The sequence below is a fragment of the Artemia franciscana genome, chromosome 21, assembly GCF_032884065.1.
Source record: "Artemia franciscana chromosome 21, ASM3288406v1, whole genome shotgun sequence".
NCBI classification, from domain to species: Eukaryota; Metazoa; Arthropoda; class Branchiopoda; order Anostraca; family Artemiidae; genus Artemia; species Artemia franciscana.
This window is the reverse complement of record NC_088883.1, coordinates 18024713-18047082: the sequence shown is the minus strand read 5'-3', so window position 1 is coordinate 18047082 and position 22370 is coordinate 18024713. Positions and strand designations below refer to the sequence as shown.

The following is a 22370-nucleotide window of genomic DNA, read 5'->3' as shown; positions in this document are numbered from 1 at the left end:
CGTAATTGGTGAAATAAGCTGCAGTCTAGCGAAGACGTTTTTGACGGCGTTTTAAATTTAAATTGGGCCCTGCTGTACGTCAGCCAGTGTGGCACATCATGCATTTTTATAAATAAATCTATATATATATATATATATATATATATATAAATCATACATAATATGTTTCGATGTATTCAATATCGATGATTGACTAATGATTGATCTTAGGTTTTCTGCTTGAGTAGATTATCAGATTGATTAGGTGCCTAGCCTTACTCATCGTAGCCAATAAAAAAAAGATTTGACCTATGCTTTGCTCCTTGGACCTCTCCAAGACTTTTGTTCAAAGACCTCTCCTTCTGTTTGGGAAGGCTATTAGGTTGGAGGGGTGACTAAGTTTACTTATTGAAGCTAATAGGAAAATATTTGACCCACGCTTTGCGCCTCGCACCTCTCAAAGACTTTCATTCAAAGACTTCTCCTTCTGTTCTGGTAGGCTGTCAGGTTGGGTGGTTGGCTAACCTGACTTATTGAAGTCAACACAAAAAAAAAATTACCAGTGCTTTGCACCTCGGACCTCTCAAAGACTTTCGTTCAAAGACTTCTCCTTCTGTTTTGGTAGGCTGTCAGGTTGGGTGGTTGGCTAACCTGACTTATTGAAGTCGACACAAAAAAAAAATTTACCAGTGCTTTGCACCTCGGACCTCTCAAAGACTTTCGTTCAAAAGACTTCTCCTTCTGTTTTGGTAGTCTGTCAGGTTGGGTGGTTGGCTAACCTTACTTATTGAAGCCAACACAAACACAGCTTTGCACCTCGGACCTCTCCAAGACCTTTATCCAAAGACCTCTCCTTCTTTTTTTGGTAGGCTGTCAGGTTGGGTGGGTGGCTAACCTTATTTATTGAAGCCAACACAAAAAAATTGACCAACGCTTTGCACCTCGAACCTCTCCATGACCTTTGTTCGAAGACCTTTCCTTCTATTTTGGTAGGCTGTCAGGTTGGGTAGGTGACTATCCATACTTATTGAAGCAATATGAAAAGATTTGCACAACGCTTTGTGCCTAGGACCCTTCCAAAACCTTTGGATATTCTCGGTCAAATTTTTCCCTTAAAGATTTTCATTTAAGGAAAATTTTGTACAACGTTGATATTCAGCTAGTTTTTTTGGGGTAGGGGGGGGGGGGGGGTAGAATAAATACATAGGTCTTAAAGAGTAACATTGCACTGTCATTTTATGACTGGCGCCCGACAAGGCGAAGTCTTTTCCTGCTATATTTCCAAACTTTGTACTTCATCGCTTTTTTCTCATCTTTTCTTGATTTTTAATTCAGTAAATATTTCTTATCATACTTACGCGTATGATATACTTTTGATTAGCAGGACTATAAAGGATTCTCTCAGTTGTTTTGAATGATGATTCAAACTTCGAACGAGAGGATACTCTCTCAACCTCCCATAGTGCACCTTTTTCCTAATCCCTCTGCGCTGTGCATCTTTCTCTAAACCCGCTTTCTTCATTTTGATGGTATGGGATATAAATGAGTAAATATTTTTAATATTTCTGGTCTCTCACCGTTGCTACCTTCAAAGTGGAGATTATGTCTAGTAATTCCAAAACTACAGCGAACTGATAAAAATTGCTGTCTAAATTGCATTCACCCTTTACCGGCTTTTCAATACGATCTTTCATTCGGGGATTCATACTGTTTTACCGATTTTCACTCAAAGATGTTCATTCAACCTGATCATGCTATTTCCATATCTCCTTTTTTTCTTACAACTGCTTCCATAGTTTAGAAATTTGAAAATAATATTTTTTTTTATGGTCTCTGATATGGATAAAAAACTTAGGGGAATTTTCGAAAAAAAAGAGCTCACTTTCAATAATTTGCCCAGGTCCTACCTCCTGATGACTTTACTCGTTTGTTTTAGTTCTCAATTATCCTTTTTATTTATGTCATTATTTGATTTGCTTTTCTTGTTTCTCTTCTTTCGTTTTTCATAGCGGGTTGAAACTAAACTATTATTAGTATGTACCTTTCATTGGAGCCTTCCTCTAGCAGAGAATCTAATCTACCTTCCCGTCGCTTGCTAGGAGAGCCATCTGTAAATAAAAACATAAATTTAGTTGAAGACTAGGCTCCCTAAAAACACAATAACTGGAAATTATGAAAACTACTTCTATTTAAATTATGACACGTCTTAAAAATACAAAAACAAGCGTTTGGCTTTTTAATCTAGATTTTCATATTTATTTAAGATTAATTAGGAATAGAACAAAAAAGGGTAAATTTTTCGCAAAATATGCTTGTATAAAGTCAATAAGCCTAGAATGAAACGATGCAATTTTCAAAAGCTATTATAATTTCTGACGAGTCACTTATCGTTATAACTTTTTGCTAAAATATTTAAGCCCAAAAAAACTAAAACATAAGCCTAAAACCTAAATGTCTAGATATTAAAATTCTGTTTGACTTGTTGTCTTCTAAATAATAAAGAATTTAAAAAATACACAACCTACAGATTTTGACAATCTACGACCCAAATGCAAAATAAAACGCAAATAATTTAAATCGCCAAAATCTGAACTTCATCCATTGCGTTATCACATGGTACATACCGTTGTCAAATTGCCATCGGTTCAAGAACTTGCACCTATTTTATTTGAGAGTTCCTTTTGGCAACATTGAATAGCGTGCACGGAAAGAAAATTTGGCAAGTTGAATAATTTGCGAATGTAAAGAACACGCTATCTTTTGGGAACAAATTAAAACCTTTAAGCAATTTCTTTTCTTCAAGTAATTTATCGGTATTTAAATTAGAAAAAGTCGTTCTGGCATTCCAAAATTGCGCGATCAACCGATATTATCATTTTTGTTTCATATACACGAATAGAACTTTTCTTTCTCGATACAGATAATTATACGTCAGATGCGAAGGGGAAGGTGGTCAAAAATGGTCAAGGATCAAATTTTTTAGCAATTTATATATATATATATATATATATATATATATATATATATATATATATATATATATATATATATATATATATATATATATATATATATATATATGTATATATATGTATATATATATATATATATATATATATATATATATATATATATATATATATATATATATATATATATCTATATATATAAAAATAAGTTGTCTGTCTGTGGATGTGTGGATGGATGTGTGGATGGATGTGTCAGGTGACGTCACCTGAAAAAACTGGATTAGGTGACGTCAAAACTGAAAAAACTAAAAAAAGGCAAAAACTACAAAAAAAAACTAAAAACTAATAAAAAAAATAAAAAAGCTAAAAAACTAAAAAAACTATAAAGGTAAAAACCAATAAAAAACTAAAAAAAAAACTGAAAAAAACTAAAAAAAGGCAAAAACTACAAAAAAAAAACTAAAAACTAATAAAAAAGTAAAAAAGCTAAAAAACTAAAAAAACTAAAAAAACTAAAAAAAGGTAGAAAACTAAAAAAAATAAAAAAAAAAAAAAAACAAAAAAAAAGGAAAAAACTGAAAAATAAGCTAAAATAAAGGTAAAAACCAATAAAAAACTAAAAAAAAAAAGGAAAAAACTAATAAATGACGACACTCAAAGAGAAAGCGACCAGGACAAAAAACTAAAAAAAAAGGCAAAAACTACAAAAAAAACTAAAAACTAATAAAAAAAATAAAAAAGCTAAAAAACTAAAAAAACTAAAAAAGGTAAAAAACTAAAAAAACTAAAAACTAAAAAAAAACTAAAAAAGGTAAAAACTAAAAGAACTAAAAAAGAAAAAAATAAATGACGACACTCAAAGAGAAAGCGACCAGGACAAAAGGAATGTTCGATTAGCAATCAACAAAGCACCGGGACACAGGGAGTATAAATGACGACCAGGACACAAGTAAAAAAAAAAATTAACAAAACTAAAAAGAAGGTAAAAACTACAAAAAAACTAAAAAGAAAAAAAAAACTAAAAACTAATAAAAAAACTAAAAAATCTAAAAATCTAAATAAACTAAAAAAGAAAAAAAAGGAAAAAAATAAAGGAGAAAAACAAAACTAAAAAACGAATGTATATACAGACCGGTACACCGGGATACAAATGACGACCGGGACACAGGGAATATAAATAACGACCGGGACACAGGGACACAACTACAACGGGGACACCGGGGGAAACAGGGGGATATAAATGACGACCGGGACAAAAAAACTAAAAAGAAATAAAAACTAAAAAATCTAAAAATCTAAATAAGCTAAAAAAGGAAAAAAAAGGAAAAAAATAAAGGAGAAAAACAAAACTAAAAAACGAATGTATATACAGACCGGGACACCGGGATACAAATGATGACCGGGACCCGGGACACAGGGAATATAAATGACGACCGGGACACAGGGACACAACTACAACGGGGACACCGGGGGAAACAGGGGGATAACCTGACAATCTATTTATATGCAAAGACAATGGGACAGCAAAGAATGTTGTATATTCGCAAGTTTTACGTAGTTAAAACCATATATATATATATATATCTATATTCACAGGTGGGACATAGGGACACAACTACAATGGCGCGTAACTATTATGGCGCGTAACGACTTACGCGCGCGGGGGGGGCTTGGGGGGGGGCGCGAAGCGCCCCCACCAACTAGGTGTTGGGGTGGCGCGAAGCGCCACCCCAACAGCTAGTATATATATATATATATATATATATATATATATATATAAATATAAAAGCTGATATAAGACATTAAAAGAGAGAACGCACTTCCCTCTTCTCATTAGCTTCTCATCAGCCGATATGACAATGAGGAGGGACCATGCCTTCCTTTACTTTCAAACCAAAGGCCATTCCAAATCTTTGACCAGGAATTAATTCAATACTAAGGTGAACGAGAACAATGTTCTACCTTATCGTTGTTACCACTATTTAGCTTTATTTACCGTTTCATTTAAATTTTTTTCTGAGGTGTATATAGAATTAGTTTGTACTGCATTATTTTAGAACAATTTTATTATTATTAGAAATAAACATTTCTTAATCAATAGCACAACATAAGCGAAGCTTGCGAGGCTGTGCTAAATTCAAGAAAAAAAAAGAATATGGAGAATGAGAGAAAATGAAGAATGTGGAGAATGAGACCGTATACCGAAACCAAACAACCATAAAAAAACAAAAACAATACATTACCTCGCGTGAGCCCATGACAACAAAAAATAACAAACGAAAAATTACATAAATCCCAAAAAATTTACACTGCTAATTAATTACACTACCATCTTTTGAAACCAAATTTCAAAAACATTTTAATATCAACTTTTTTCAGGTAAATAATTGGCGTTGGAATTAGAAAGAGCCATTCCGACATTCAAAATTGCACGATCAGCTGATATTTTCTTTTTTTGATTCGTATATACGAATATAACTTTTTTTTTATACAAATAACAATACGTCATAGGCGAAAGGGTAGGGTGGTACTACTTTTTTATGTTACTTTTTTTATTAAATTCACATGAACAGAAGTTGAACTAATTTAACTGTCCGTTGAACATTGTATTACTTATAAAGCAAAAAGTGGGGAAAAGTCCAAGTCAACTAGATTTATACTTACCAGCATCAACAATATCCAAATCTTCTCCTGAGTAAATCATCTTCTTTGCAGATGTATCAGACCCAATATGAAAACTTGCTGTATTATCTGAGGTCTAAAATGAAACCAAACTTTACAAAGACGTGCCACAAATGATCAGACAAAAAAAAGCCACCGTGGTACAAGCAATTTAAGATTTATTGATACAATATAATTGTTTTCAAACACTTGGTGGTAACTGGCTGAAAATTATCTTTATTTATGCTGTCACGTCATGAACGACTTTTTCTTGTGTTGTCCTAGCTTTTTTGTGTTTTTTACAGGGGGTGAACTTTGCCAAAATTAATATGCGAATTTCGTTTCAATTATTCATGTATGATGAGCTAAATTCGAACGAATAAAATTAAAGTTTTTTTTTAACTCAAAGTAAGGGACGACATTAAAACTTAAAACGAACGGAAATTATTCCGTATATGAAAGAGCCTGTCTCCTCCTGAACGCCCGCTCTTTACGCTAAGGTTTGACTTTTTCTCACAACTCAACTTTTTAAAGTAATAAAAAACTTTAGCGTAAAGAGCGGGGAGTTGAGGAGGAGACAGTGCCCTTTATATGCGGAACAAATTCTGTTCGTTTTAAGTTTTAATTTTGCTCCTTAATTCCATTTTAAAAAAAACTTGTTTTGTTTTTTTAATAAATATTCTAAAACTATATTTGGCTGTGAATTTGGCTAGACTTTTACGTTTGATTGTAATTACAGAATAGTTACCTGTAATGCTCACCAATGTATATCCTCAAAACGATATTGTTTCCCGTATACTATAGGATATAATTCCGTATCATTATGAGGTCGTAATGGTGAGACGAAAGAAGTGGGTAATACATATTTTACTCCGTTTGGTTAAAAATAAGAAATAAAGTATCAACTACATTAAGCTCAGTTCAAAACCATTCTAGTGTATTCTACATAATCTTGTGACAGTGGCGTAAATTGAAGGGGGAGGCTTTGGTACCTAGAATTCCCTCCCCCCTTATATCTTGAAAAATACCTTTTTTCAGTTTTTTCATTGATTTTTGTTCTTAATTTAAATGAAAAAAGTTGAAAAAATACAACACAGCTCCTCCTCCCTTAGATTTTGAAAAATATCTTTTGTCCTCCCCCCTAGTTTCTGGGAATTGGCAACACTAATCTTGTCTATTTAATTTCATTATTTGAATAGATTTTAATAGATATTGACCTACTCCCGAAAAAGACGTTAGAAAACTGAATAGGAGTGGATCTTCGACGCTTCACCACTGGCCTGATATAAAAAAAGGATATAGATCCTCCAGAGCCATTGCTGGCGCATAGGGCGTCGAATCGACGTTTCAGTTGCTGGGTGTTTTTACAGGAACAAGTAGCAAGCTTGTCGCCCAACCTTGCTGCGGCGGGGATCGAACCCTGGGCCCCGTATTGCCAAGCAGAGCACCAATCCACTGTGCTACAACAAGTTACTGGCCTGATATAATTACAAAAAATGAACTGGACTTTCAGTAAGGGCTTAAGTTCCTTTGGATCAAAACTAAAATATTATGAACGTCAGAAAATTTCATGTTTTCCTTTATTACCCCTTTTCGAACTAAAACAGATAATACTAGATTACTCTTGGCTGCTAAACATAATTTTTTTTTTTAAATGTACACAAAAAAAATTTTAATGTTATTTTAGCGAAAGCTGGAGTCTCATTTTTCAAAGAATAGCTTAATAATTTGATTTGGTAAAGTTAGATGGTGTTGGCTATTTTTCCCGAAAATGAGATAATGATTTTTACTGGAGATTGAATATTGTACTTTCACTAGGCAAGTTTTAAAATAAAAAGAACTGTTAAAACTTAAAAAGCAAACACATAAAGCAATTCAGCTGTAGAAATTAAAATGACTTAATTACTGGACATGGATTTTAAAGGGAGAACAGAAAAAATAATATACGAGTTCCAATTTTTCATATTGAAAGACTAGGTGTAGACACAAAAGTTTTGTTTTGCACCAAAGATACTCTAAAAGTAATTTTGATATCGAAAACTCCGCTTTTTAACTTTTTATTCAAACAGAAAAGGGAATGTGGCACATATTTTAGGAACAACGAAACTTCTAAACATCTTGGGAACCATAGAAGATAGAGAAAGTGAGCTGAACCAATTGATAGAGCGAGCTGAAGTTAAGAAAGCAGAGTATCGGCTCCAGTCTGACAAAAATGCAAAAGAACACTGACTGAATTACTGCAGCTGAATTATAACTGAATTTAAAATTTTGATCACGACCATTGCGTAAAAGAGGATTCTTATAAGAGGAGTTAATACATATTTAAGTGAAAGGGACTATGTAAATTTAGGACTGAAATAAGAGCTAAGTCACTGAGGTTGGGAGCCTATATCTCAGAAGCTGCTCTTTCTGACTTGATCCACTGCAAAACAGCCCTCTATACATTTTGTCTTTAAATCCAATGTTTAAGTATTCATTTATAATTAACAGGCTGCTATTACCAGGTTCCAGATTTCTGTGGTGACGCATCATATACTCAATAAGACGGTCAACCCTCCTTGGAGGACAGAAATAAAAAGGAAAGAAAGCAAAATCTTGCAATGGCACAAGAGAGCAGGGATAGACACGAAAACATTTTTTAATTTTGTCCCCCCCCCCCCCCAGGGGAAAACTTTTGCGGCCGTTATGATATTAGATTCAAAAGAAAAAATTGAAGTGTTACAGGTGTGCGGGTCTATTTTTTCTCCAACTCTTTATACTAAAGCTTGTTAATAAAAACAACAGGCTAGAGATATAAAAGAAGAGTGAAATGCGTCTTCTTTTTCATTCCCAAGATTAGACTCAAATTCAGCAGGAATTTTGACAATAAATATTAATTTTGCGGCCCATTTTATTAATAGAAAACTATCAGCTTTTAATTTTTAAGATTAAAACCAACTTGTCAATTGAGAATAAATTTTAGTTTTGAAAATAGACAGTCTTCATCAAATGGTAAGAAATGACCACAAATTTTTTTAAATATAAAGTTTTATGAGAACCGACACGTTATACACAAATTTTTCTCTCTATAAATTGAAAACGCAGCAAATGATAAACAAACTGGATTTTTTTTTGAGTTTGAAAGACTTCCTGATATTACGAGCACAAAAAGAGGTTTTCAACAGCTTGAGTCTTCTCTTGCATTTTATTTTGACAACCTTTCAGACTAGTAACCTAATTGAAAGGTTAATTTTTTTTTAATTATTATCATTGCATAAAATCGACGGTTTTTCACTTAATAATTGACGTCCTGGTTCATTTCAAAGACAAATAATAAGCCAAAACTTATATAAGGCCCTACCCCTGAAATGAGCAGGTGAGGTTTGCGAAGAGGATATGATTTGTTTTTACATACGTAAAAATGCCTTCTCTCCTTCTAAGTCCGAAAAAATTGGATAGTACAATGTCAGAATGTTTTTTTTTCTTTTTTTTTATGTTTTAGTTTTGATAAGTGTTACATTATTTGGTACGCCCCCAGTCTCTTTCTTTCCTACTATTCTCTCTAGTTGTTTTGAATGTAGTAGAAAGAGGGAAGGTGGACCTAAAATATTTAGTAGAAAAGAAATAAAATATAAGCCGGTGAAAGGTGATACTTTTTTCTTCTGCCATATTCTTTCTTTTAGAGAGAAATTGATTATTTTTTTTTTGGGTGGAATGAATAAAGTTTTGGGCAAAGTGAATAATCCAGCGTAACGTAAAAAGATAAATTTATTTTTGCAAAGTTACTCCCTTTATAAAATTTTTGGATTAAATTTATATGATGAGCTTTTTCATATCTCGGAAAAGTTGTTAAAAGTAAATGGAAAAACTTGAAAAAGTGAATCAATTTGAAGCTGAAGTGAATGAATCAAAGCTTCAGGAATTAATATAGCGCTTAAATTATGACCCATGAAGGTCTTCTGTAATATTTCGCTCCCTTCCTCCCCAAAAGAAGCTGGACAAGTCTTGTATTACAAAAAATAAACTTTCAAAAATATATCTACAGGACAAATTAAGCCAAAAACTTGCTTATAGCCTCATAATTTTTTTAAAAATTGAGAAAATGTGTCTTAAATTTGAAAAACAAATCCTAATATGCCCTAAAAATTTAACCCAACCCTTGAATTTATTTTCAAAGCACTAGAGTCAAAACAAAGTATATTCAAACCAAAATTCAGGAGAAACATAGCCTTTATTTTGCTAAAGTTAACACAAGTAAATCTGTCTTCTATTATATTTCCTGAGTCTTAGAAATAGAGAAGGAGTTAATATAATAATAATAAAAAAAAGACATCTTTCCGGAGAATAATTTGCTCTGAATTCCTCCCTAGAAGTTTAAATCCCCTAATTCAACTACTTGCTAATATGGCAAATAGATCATCATCTAGAATTCTACAAAGGTTTCGTTGAATTTTGAATAAATTTTTAATAAGGAGTTTTAAATTTTGGTACAAATCGTTAATTTCAACGTTTAAGTTTTGACGTTAAACGTTAGATTTTTTTTTTTTATTAATTTCAAAGGATTTTCTTAAGCATAATTTCTATCTTTATAATATTTTTGTCTCTTCTAAAACATTGGCGTCAATTTTAACTATGAATCCAAATTAAATTTAGACAAAACCAGGGCCAATGGTGTTTTAGTACGCCCTCCGGTTCTTCACCTTTGCAAAAAAAGAAAGAAAAAAAGTGAATTGATGGCCCAGGGTTTGACTCCAGCTGCCGTAGGTTTGGTCAAAAAGCTTGCCAACAATTGAAAAGTCAATTTGAACCTATATGTTGTACCATCAATGGCTTTGGAGAATTTGCACAACTAAAAAATCTTAGTAATTGTACAACAAACAAATGAAATATCGTAGAAAAAATCGAGCCTTTAGGTATGAATAGACTTAAGATGGATCGAGTTTTGCAAATATTATTTTAATTTCAATGTCTTCGGTGCTTTAAAGTTTCTTTTTTAATCATTCAACTTCTGTCCACTCTGTCCGGAGGATCTCATTAGAAGGTTTGAATAGTCTACACTGAGTTTTTTGGAACAATGTCTAAATTCTCGTAGTGCAAATTTACTTGTGCAAATTTTTGGCATTAAATATCTTTCGTGAGTGGATGGTAGTCGATCATAATTTATTTACTTTTTTGCTTCATTAATTCCTAATATTGCATTAATTAATAAATAATTAAGATCGAAGTGGAAAAAGGGGAAGTAGAAGAAGGGGTTTTCCCAAGCTTGTTCCCAAGTCTATTCCCATGCTTTTGTTAATACGTAAGATAGCAAAAAAAGGATTTTCTAAAATTTCTTTTTAATTTTTGTGCCTTAATTGCCCGTCATATCTTGATTTTTTTGAACAATACTTATTTAGATCGATTTTTGAAAATGTTCCTACTGTTCCTCTGCTTCCAAACACTTCAGTTCAGGTAGTTCAGGCAGCTTAATTTTTTGTGAGAAGTGACGGCTTTTAGGTGAGAAAAAAAAAAGAGTCAGAATGCAGACCATGATACAATTTACGAACATCTTGCTTGCCTTTTCATCATACATGTAGCAATTAGGCCCCATGGAAAGACAACTTTCCTTCAAAAACAGACAAGACTCTGATATTTGGTCTTCCTTATATTTAACCAATAGCCGTCCTTTGCAATGGAAAAGAGAGAAAACGTCATTAAAAGCGTCGGAACGTCTCCCCCCTCCCCAAAAAATATTACCGATATTTTATTTCAAAGATCATGGGAGCTGACCCCAGGCCATCCCTCCATGGTCTGACCTCCCTCCCCCAGCAAAAATCTTTTGAACAATAATCACTGAAGGGTGGCTGCCACTTATTTTTCTTTTTAGTTTGTGGCTTGTTTTTCTAGTTGATTGTTTTTTTGTTCTTTTTTTTGGGAGGGGGGGGGGAATTCTTCCCTACATTCCCGGCCACAGAGTCTTGCCAGGGGTGTATGGTGTTGTATGTGCTCTCATTGTTTACACCTTGTTATATATTTTTTTTTATTGCATATGAGTAAAGATCTGCCTATCTATCTAATTACTGAATTTAGAAAATCCGCCTTTTAATGGAAAGTCTTTTCAAGTCAAACAGCATAGTTAATAAAATTGCCAGGATAGTGAAAACTGCAATTTCAGTATATCGACAAGTGTCAAATCTTCACTAGATAGGGGTCCCAAGAAAGAACTACCGACCACGATGAGGATCAAATTAGGTCTCTAGTCCCAAAATGTGGAAAAATTTCTACAAACTATGCGGGCAATTTCCAGCATTCAAAGTCTATGTCAAAATCAAGCAAAAAAAAACAAACAAGATTTGAACCAGTTTTTGAAAGCCTATGTGAAAGTTGGGCTAGAAAAGCATCCTACACAAGCAGTTATATTCTCAGATAGTATTTCTCTTTTCGAAAAATTGGGCATCGGAGCTCCAAGTACCCAAACCAGGACCTCTGTCGGATAATTATAAAAAATTTTAACTGAAAACTATCTGAATCTTTGTTCAACTGCCTAATAGTTTCCAACCGTACTAATAATATCAGATTTCTTGGTGTTATTGTTAATGAATGCCTTTGTTTTAAAAAGCATATGTCTTTTATTAGTAGTAAGATTACAATAAATGTTGGAATGATGATTACAATAGTAAGATTACACTAAATGTTGGAATGATGAGAAAGATAAAGAATATATTCTTGAACTATGTGATAAAACTGTTTAGTCCGCCCATATTTGATTTATTGTGTGAGTATATGGTCTAGTACGTTTCGAGTTCACTTGAATCAAATACGTGTGATGCAGAACATGGTACTCTGAGTATTTACAGATATAGTAATGAAACAGCAGTCAGATCTCAATATGTACGGTTAAGTATTATCCTCCAGTCAAGTCTGGGAAAATTTTTATCTGCATTATTTATGTATAAGTGGGATTCCAATATAGTTCATAAGTGTTTCCTGATTTATTTACTTCTGGTGATGAAACACACAATTATCCAACACGATATTCTAATCTTTATTTTTAATGCGTCGTATAGGGCAAATGGAATAATTTGGCCGAATTTTTAAAAAAGTCGGCAAATGTGTGTGATTTTCGTAGACATCTTAAAACAGTTTGTCTCTGGTTGCATAAATTTTCGAGGAATAGTTAAATTGAATTTCATTTGATCTCAAGTTCCCACCAAAAAGAAAAAAAAAAGATAGAACTAAATTAATTTTGTTGGAAGGAAACGGTTTTTTTGGGTGTGTTGCCAGGTGGAATGAGTTGTTGCTTGGAAGGGTTGTTGCGACCAGGGGCAGGGAAAGTGCTGTTTTTTCTCTTTCTTTCTCTCTTTTCTTCTCCTTTTTAATATACATTTCTATGTTTCAGGGGTTATTCCCAGAAAGCGAAACTTAAGGAGGGTTAATTGTTCTGTTGTACTGCTTTTGTGTGTTTTCTTTGTTTTTTGTTGTTTGCTTTCTTGGGTAAACCCCATTATTAAATTGAAAATCGAAATTGAATGAATAAAGAGGGCAGTAAAACTCGGCAAAAAGAAATCCGACAAAAACAGGTAGCCACAGTCTTTTATGACTAGCGGCATATGCAGTTTCAGAATCACCTTAAATAAAAAAAAAAAAAAAAAAAAAAAACACAGACTTACTTGAATTTTTATAGGGTCACTTGCGTTTCCTTTCCCGGGAATATTGTTTTCACCTTGAGAATCTAGCTTGTTCAATGATATTCCAGACATCCTAAACATTTCGTCCTAAATACAAGAATGAATGTTTTTTATTCTACTCCATTCAGAAGCATTCATTGAAGAATATTTACATAATTCGCATTTCATAATCAAAATTCGTGGCTTTTCACAAAAGTTAAGTATAATTTTTACAACAGTTCTACGAAAAAAAAGGGGGGTAGAAATATACAACCCTTTGTTTAAAACACTCATACTACGTGAGTTATCTTCTCTTGCAGAAGCTTGAGGGGTTTGAAGGATGGGTATCTTTTGAGGAAACAAGGGAGGGCCAAGAGAATTGCTGTGAAGTATTAATATTGCTCGTCACAATATTATCCTTAACAATTTCTTTTTCTTTCTTTTTTTTTGCACATGAAAATGCTAAACTTAGGAATGACCATCTCTTAATAACCACCCGGTTTAGTTTTGGCCTTTTAGCGTTAGCATTTTCTTTTTATAGTAAGAAATGACAGTGAGTTTGTTCGATAAAAAAAGGGGGAGGGGGAAAGAAAATTGGTAGCAGAGTAACACAGTAATGGGTCGATGTGTTGGTTTTGATGATGATGGATAGAATAAGGATTTGAGTGAGCCACAGTTTAAAGGGAGGGAGGGGGGTCTAAAAAGTAGTTTAAAGAACATGTGGTCTAGGGAATAAAATTCCCATGTCGTGCTATAACTAAAATCTATCTATATAAGGGTATGGTGAACAGGGATAATTTCCAAATCTCTTGGAGGTGAGTATTCTTCTTGCACCATTATTGGTGAGAATCCCCTTTCCTCTGTGAAGGCATTTAAAGAGGGATCGTATTTTGTTATTCTAATTTTAATCATTTAATATGCTAATCCTATAGTCAAATTTTCTTTTCTTTAGCAAGCCCATTTAGGAAAATTGAACCGGTCAAATAATCTATCTATTTTCTCGTATTCTGGGTTAAAACAAATGGGATTGACAAATAAATCAAATTGACAATTACATTGATACCACAATTAAATATTTGTTAGGTTTGGTAATATACTTTGCATAGAAAAAAGACCTCCTTTACCAAGACAAATGATTTTACTTCTGTTGGTTTTTAGTCTTCTATTCTGCTTCATAGGTTATTTACTTTGCCATTGCTTTTTTTTGTATTCAACTCATATGTTACTACTTTTTTAGACAGCAAATATTGACGTTGTCCATATTCTTTCTTTTCTGGCAATGAGGATAGATTGAAATTATTGATCCAAAATATTTCCAATTCAGTCTACTTTTCTAGGCATTAACCTATCTTAGAGATCATTTGGATCTTTTTTTTTTGTTACACTTGGTTGATTCAGTACAAAATTAACCTCGTCTAAAACGATTATCTTTTAGGCAAGCTAAAATAAGCCGAAATTGTTTTGACAAAATACATGTAGGATTCTCCTTGGGGTTTATTTTAAGTAGCATGAAAAACTAGTCTTTATCGCCAGTTTTGAAAAACATATCCAATATATCTTAAGAATTGCCTACAGGGTGACCCAAAAAGATCCGTACCCATATTTTATTCGATAAAAAATCCATTTTTTAACAAATATCCTTTCTGTTGCAGGACATAAAAGGTGAACCTTTGGATGATCGTTTGCAGCTATAGTTGCCCCAAAAATGTCTTGGACCAATCAGCAGAAGATATTCTCCCTGGAGACCTATTTTGTGACAAAATCATACCAGAGTGTATAAATTCAGTTTCGAAAACTTTTCCATTGTCGCAGCTTTCCACCAAAATTAACGATTGTTAGTTGGTTACAAAGTTTAGAGACCATGGGACTGTTGTGGACTTATGTTCTAAAGCCACAGGGGGAACTTATTCAGGCTGAGAAAAGAGGAAAATATTGCTGCAGTGAGGGACTCAGTAGGATGCAACCCAAGGAAATCAGTGCATAGACGCAGCCAAGAACTCGGAATGTCAAGGGAGTGCAAGGACATGCAAGGAATGCAAGGACAGAAGAAAAATTGCTGCAGTAAGGGATTCAGTAGGACGCAGCGCTAGAAAATCAGTGCGTAGACACAGCCAAGAACTCGGAATGACAAGGGAGTCACTGTGGCGTGTTCTTACGTTCAATTGGACATAGTTTCCTTGCACTATATTTCCTGCCTGAATAAGTTCCCCCTGTGGCTTTAGAACAAAAATTGGACGACTTGCTGCAGTTTTGGAACTTTTTTCGACTCCCATTTTTATCTAAATAGAGAAAATAAATTTTTCGGCGTGTATTACTTTAAACTGGAAGTTTCTACCAAATAAAATTAGTCAGAAAGGAATTTGCATACTTAAAAGTGGCGAACCTTGTAATAACACTTCCGATAGCTATAACATTGAAAACAACGCTTCTACTAATTTATATTAGTTGTCCCTCCAATCAAAGCCCAGCTTACAAAAAATATTTTTTTCTTTAATTGCAACTTTTCTTTCCCTTGAAGTAAGCATTTGTATTGTTTAGCTTTTCAAGGCTGTGGAAAAGGCATCACAATTAGTAGCCCATCGATACGCTCTTCTGCATACATAAAAAGCTATTTCGTATGGTAGCTCAAAATGAAAATAAGACAAAAAAAATCTTGATTTTGCCGAATTCACATTTAAGCTTTCAAATATTTGGTCGTTAAGATATCTAGTAAGCCAAAATAAAGAGGAGGGAAGGAGTAGTACATACGGGCACCCGTAAGTGGAGCAAGGGGATGCCAGCACCCCCCCCCCCCCCCCGGCTGAATGACGCTGCCTTATATTTTTATTTTGAAAGTTCTATTATACACCATTTGAAATGCCGATTAGACCAGGTAAGCCCTCCAAAGCCGTGTGCAGGATTTTTTTCAGAGGGGGTTTTACAAAGGTTTTTTTTAGGGGGGGGGGGGTACACCAAAAAAACTGAAAATACGCATAAAAATGTATCTATATTCATTTATGTTAGGTTTGCTGTCATCCTCTAAGACATAATTTCAGGATCTTTCAACTACGTTGAACAAAATGGCTATCTAAAAAATTTAATTGGATGTGTTTGAGGAAATGATAGGCGTGGGAGGGGGATTAGCTGCCCTCCAATCACTTTCGACTATTAGAAAGGGCATTAGCCCTTTCAATTTAAAATCGAATGAGCCTTTTTATAACAACTACAATAACAACTCCTCCGATACGAAGTGCACTGGTCTAAAACAAAAAAAACAAAACAAAAATACATTGTGCCCACATTGCTCTTTACTTAGGCAGCGCTATTGTGCTGCCTATGAAAAAGAAAATAAGCGGAAACACTTATTGGTACCCACAATCCACCAGTCACATGAGAAGCTAATTCACTGTAACGACAAACATTCTCCCCGAACGACAGAGCTGCATAAGATAGTACAGAACCACGACTAGACACTGAAATAGAAATTGTATTCGAAAACTAATTCTTGGCCGACTCTTACCGCCATAGTATTATTCCTGGTGAAAGTCCCATCAGTTGTCCTCGAATTCTGACGTGAGACCCTTTTGGTATTTCTGCGGTTACTTGTCAACGATGCCCGACTTCCACCAACTAAAAGTAGAAGATATAAATATTATTAGAGAGCATTTTGAAATCTTAAACACAAATTAAAGATAAAAAGACAGCATATGTTTAAAAAGTAAATGGTCATTTTAACCTGTTAAAAAAGCAACATTCTTAATCCCAACTCTCCACTAATTTAATTGATGATTTTGGGGTATTTATAATTTTTTTTCTTTTTTCTATATTTTGATCCCCCCCCCCCTCACCACTTTGGCAAAAAGGTTAGCCACGCACTCATGACTGGTCCCTAATGTAGGCAGTTTTCCTATATGTCCATGGGCAGTTTCCCTGAGAAAATTTCTCAGAATCTATTTAAGAAATTCTTGAAAAATAAACCTTTCTTCAAAGCTCATGAAAATAAAAAAGAGGTTGACAATTTTATCGAGCCTGAAAAGTTTCCTCTTAAGTATGCAGAATTAGATGAATCATTTCAATTCATTCGGAGGCTGAAGAAAGAAAAAATTCATTTGATTAATACGAAATTGTCTCAGCTTGACTCATTTCAACAATAAGAAATGTCCATCGATCAGATCCAAATTTCTTAGTAGCTTTTCACCCTTGAATTTTACATTGAAGTTGCAAAATTTTGTTATTTCTACCCTATGGTGCGCAACCTTTGCCTCGTCTATACATCAAACTATTAGCATAAAACTTACTGCGATAACAACTTCTTCATTTTCAGTTCTTAACGCTTTATTTGAGTTTTTAAATTTTAAGCCCGATTTAGGCTCTATCTAAGACTTTAAAATAATAGGACTTCGAATAATGATGCTACTTTTAAGCTCAGAATGTTCAGGATCACAACATTGCTGGAATTTCAAGCAAAATATTGATAACTTAATGTGTATGTTTTCACTTACGGCACCCCTTATGGCACCGATTAGAGTGTGTGTGCTTGCACTGTCATTTACGGCTGAGGCCATTAACTTGCTACAAATGGCCAAGAACAATTCAAACTTACGTAAAAATTTGCCATTACAATTTTACGGATGAAGCCCGGATGAAAGATCTGAAGATAACCAGAAAAAAAAATCAACCAGCCCAGAACAGAGAAATCAGCAAGTCAATCCGCACAGATAATTTCGCGATGCTCAATCCAGAACTACCTCAAACTTAAAGAGACAAAATACAAAACTTTACATTTGCCTCTAGGCAATTTTGAATCGCACATACACATGGAATAGATAGAGGATTTCTCCTGTTCTCCATTAGCAAATAAAATTCAAAATTATCCAATTCAAGTGCAAAGCTGCATATATTTGTTAAAGACTGCACTAAGCCAACCTAATCGTTCGATTGGCATCATGACCGGCATCATCAACACTAGCAAAAACAAATTTATGACTATTAAGATCATCATTTTACATAGTTGACAATTACAAATAAATCGACAAAAGCGCATGTCAACAAAACTGATTTGGGATTAGATTTCGCCGGGGTGAGTTTTGTGTGGGTTGAATTTCGGGGACACACTTTTGCGTGAAATATTTAAGCGAGGCCAGATAAAGAAGAGTTTTTGACAGTTGACTTCATCTTCTCTAACAAGTTTTGCCTTTTCTAGACTCTGGAGATCAATACAAATATTTATACATTCATAACCTCTATGATTGGAATAGCTTTTTCGTAGTTTTCAATAATACCGTAGGGTTGGCAATATGAAGTCTTTAGCAACGAGTGTGAGAAATTGACAAGAAAAGAAACTTGAATTGTTTATCCTTAGGTTTAGAGGAATCAAAAAGTACTAGAATCACAGACAATGGAGCGATGCCCAATAGAACCAGAAAAATAAATACAAAGTTTAGGCTTAATCTACTAAAAGCTCAAATTTATTTAGAGATGTTAGTTAAACCTCATTAATTCTGTCTGAAACTCTCAAGAGGTATGTAGGCTTTTTTATTTTTGAACTATTTTAATTGATAATAAAATAGTTATGGCTAGGTTGTTCTGCAGAATTTAGACAATTGCATAAAAATATACCTATTGTATCAGTTAAAAAAAATTCCCCTTTCCATCAGTCAGTACATAAAAACAAAATTAAGTAAATAAATTCAACTGATATTTTTATTCAATTAACTTGACAATTTTGCTGGGTAGCATTAGATGGCGTTGGTAGCAATGTTATCTTCTCAAATACGGAGATGGGTTTTCCCTTTTTTCATTATTCCTACTATCTTTTGTGCTTAGTAACAACTTACCATTGTCTCCTTTGCTACCAAAAGCTCTCGCTATGGCCGAGATCATTGATACTCTATGTCTTAAGGTAGGTCGGGAACTAACCCTTGTCATTGAGCCCGACAATGATGGTCTTCTTGAATTAGGCTTGGTTCCATTTTGTTCACCGTTCTAAGAAACAAAAGTAGAATAAATAGGCTTGTTCCTAAACCAAAAGCAAACCCAGAATTTTTCCATAGAGGTCGTTTTGACAGTAGAAACGACACCAATAATAGGTGTCACCACCTATAATTTTTCCGTAGGTCATAAACGACACCGATAATAGGGTAACACATCGCGTTTATTCTTTGGTCCCAGACTTAACTCATACACATAGATCCAACAGGTATTTTTGAACGTCATACAAGCAACCATAATAATTATTGAATTAGAATTGTATTTAAAGATCAAGGTAATAAATGACAATTGCTTAAAATAACTTTTGTTCGTAATAAAATCTATTTGTGGTATTTTCCGTAAATGAAAGCATGTATTTCCGCATAAGATTACTCAATTATTCTATTTCAGCCAGTAATTCTATCTCTACATTCTTTATTACAGTTCAATCTAGCTTGATTTTTTTTTCTTCCTACTGAAAAGAGTTAATCAAGACCACACAAAATAATTCAATTTATTTATTAACTGACTAGTTTGTTTTACTGATTATTGACAAAGCGCTTTCAGACAAAAGCCATAAACAAGAACCAAACCATATTAAATTCTCTTTGTCAGCACTGGATAAAAATCGTCCCCCCCGCCGCCGCCAAAAACAAATCTCCCCAAAAGTTTCTAAAAATAACTTCTTTATCCGAATGCACGGATAAAATAGTTTAATATCAATTTCTAATTTACAATTGGAATCTTGACTCAAAGAGGAATGTATTTTCAAAATCTTAGAACTTATTGAAATTTCGATTCCAAAATTGAATCAAATCTCCAAGCTAAAGAGCTAGACTGACTTGCTACCGTGTTTTACCCCTTTTTTACATTTATATATTAATCGATTAATCTAATTGACAATTAATCGGTTAAAATAATCGACTATATATTAATAAAAACTAATTGAGTTTCTCCAGGGCATTATTGTAAATACTTATACTTAATCCTTATACTTTATCCTATACCTAAAAATATATCTTGCTATAAGTTTGTGAGATCTCTATATTTGTGTCTTAGTACTTAATTCCATTCCTACTAAATATGGTTTATTTTTTTAGTATACTTTTTGAGTACATTTTTTGAGTATATTAATAATGAAATACCTATTTATAGTGCGAAATTATTGAGTGATTTTCGTCCAAATAACTTTTATAGTTAAATATCCTATTTTATAATAGCTAAACATTATGGAATATTTGTATTCTTTAATTAAAAACGAAAACCACACTGCCTTTCCTTCATACAAACAACAAATGGGATGATTACATGAGGTAATTTTACATATTGTGCATTGTACATGAGAATTCCAACACTTGGAGAACTATAGGTTCTATGACTATCTATTTTAGTTCTTCTGCCCTAGGAATGACACATGGACGGATAATATACAGACTTATCTATTAACAAATGGACTACCATCATTTTTATACAATCCTAATAAGGGGGTTAATGCCAGATTTGTCCCTCACTCAATCGAACTATCTGTCTTGGCTTTTTCTACAATTAGCCATGGCTTGATTACCACAATTACTTGATTTTTATTCAGAATTGTGCATTGTACATGAAAACTAATTGAATATTTCAGTTATATCTCTAGTAGACGTTGTCAGCAGAACAAAAGGCAAAATAAAGATGAAATTTAACTTACGATACAAAAGAAAAAAACTTAAAGAGAAACCAGCAATAAAGTAGGCCGACTATAACTACTTTAAGATCGTCAAGCCCTAGTAGATACTTTCTAGCATCCAATCAGAGCGTTTGAACTTAGGACTATTCCAAGTCAAATAAAGTCACCAACGGCAATAAATTCTAATCATTACGGTGAGCATTACATTCAGTACTGAACTTAAGCTTTTATTGAATAAACACAGTAAGCAAGACATCAACTTAAAAAAAGTAGACAGAGGTAATACACGACGCGTCTCCTTTAGCGCAAATAAAAACGAACAAAAAAGCAAACTTCTCAAAAAGAGGAAAAAAAGGAAAAAATAGCAGCTAGGTATAGGGATTGGAATCATCAAATATTTTACAAATTATTAGAGGTAAATACGCGAAGCGGAGGCTGTCCAGAAGGAGACATGCTAAAACAAAAAGAGAGGTATTTTAGATTGCTAATTTTATGCCGTTTTCAAGGTTAAAGTAATGTTTGTGACACAAATAGACCCCCCCCCAATCCCATATATAGCCCTAGGTTATATACAAAACAATAGATCAAAATTGATGAACTATTTACTTTATAATACGCAGCACGTTTCAATTAATCACATAAACACCATTTTCTTCATTTGAAGCACACTATCATATTTGAAAAATATGCTGTTTAAACGAAAGATTTACAATGTATATTTACAAACATTTCTGAAACGGTGTTGTTCAAGGATAGGCCAAAAAATTTGTAAAAGGTAAAAAAAAGGTAAAGAATACGGTACTGGACTTTACAGTCTCCTACTGGCGCTGCTGAAAACCATTTCATGGCCCTTCAGTCAGGAAGTGCGTAGAGGATGGGGGAAGCTGGGGAAGAGAAATATGTGCTTTCGCACACTCTTCCTGTTTAACTTCACCAGATTTCTCCATATACCCATTTGTCTGAATTGAATCTGACTAAACTTACAGTCACACCCCTGATCCCCATTCCAAACCAAAAAACCAGCAACACCAGGACAAAAACTTTCTTTGCAGATTATAACATTTCTCAAACATAGCAATTCTACAAGGCAAACAACCTCAATTCTCAAATCTGATAGCTGTATTTCAGATAAAATCAAATCAAACTATATCATTAAATAAAACTACAAATATGGATCAAATTTGGACTATGAACATGGACTCTTTTTGTATAGCATATCTCCTTCTGGAGAGCCCCAACTCTCCATATCCACCATTATTAGAATAGCCTGCAACTGCAAGTTGAAACACCCATCTTTTTTAATTCTCTTCAAGTGTGAGCAATGAGTTGCACTGTGAGCAGCGAGTCACATAATTTAAATATGAGCATTGAGTAGCATAGCGATATAGGGTACATTGTTCCTTATTCGAATTTTATTTTTTTTGGGGGGGGGCAATTTTTGTTTTTATTCTATATACGTGTCTGAATTGTTTTTGTGTATATTCAATTCTTTGTGTATTATTTTGGAAAAATTCTCTC

General features: G+C 33.5%; 1 protein-coding gene across 2 annotated transcripts in view; it reads right to left on the bottom strand.

Annotated features, from left to right (window-relative positions):
* The window catches only part of LOC136040572 (bestrophin-4-like), a 96694-nt gene that overhangs the window by 8546 nt on the left and 65778 nt on the right, over positions 1-22370 (bottom strand). For both annotated transcript variants that reach the window (XM_065724806.1, XM_065724807.1), the window contains exons 10-14: positions 19051-19198; positions 16734-16843; positions 13238-13342; positions 5613-5706; positions 2021-2087 (exon numbers count right to left, since the gene is read on the bottom strand). In XM_065724806.1, the coding sequence (XP_065580878.1) occupies positions 2021-2087; positions 5613-5706; positions 13238-13342; positions 16734-16843; positions 19051-19198 (524 nt within the window). The remainder of the gene's footprint in view (positions 1-2020; positions 2088-5612; positions 5707-13237; positions 13343-16733; positions 16844-19050; positions 19199-22370) is intronic.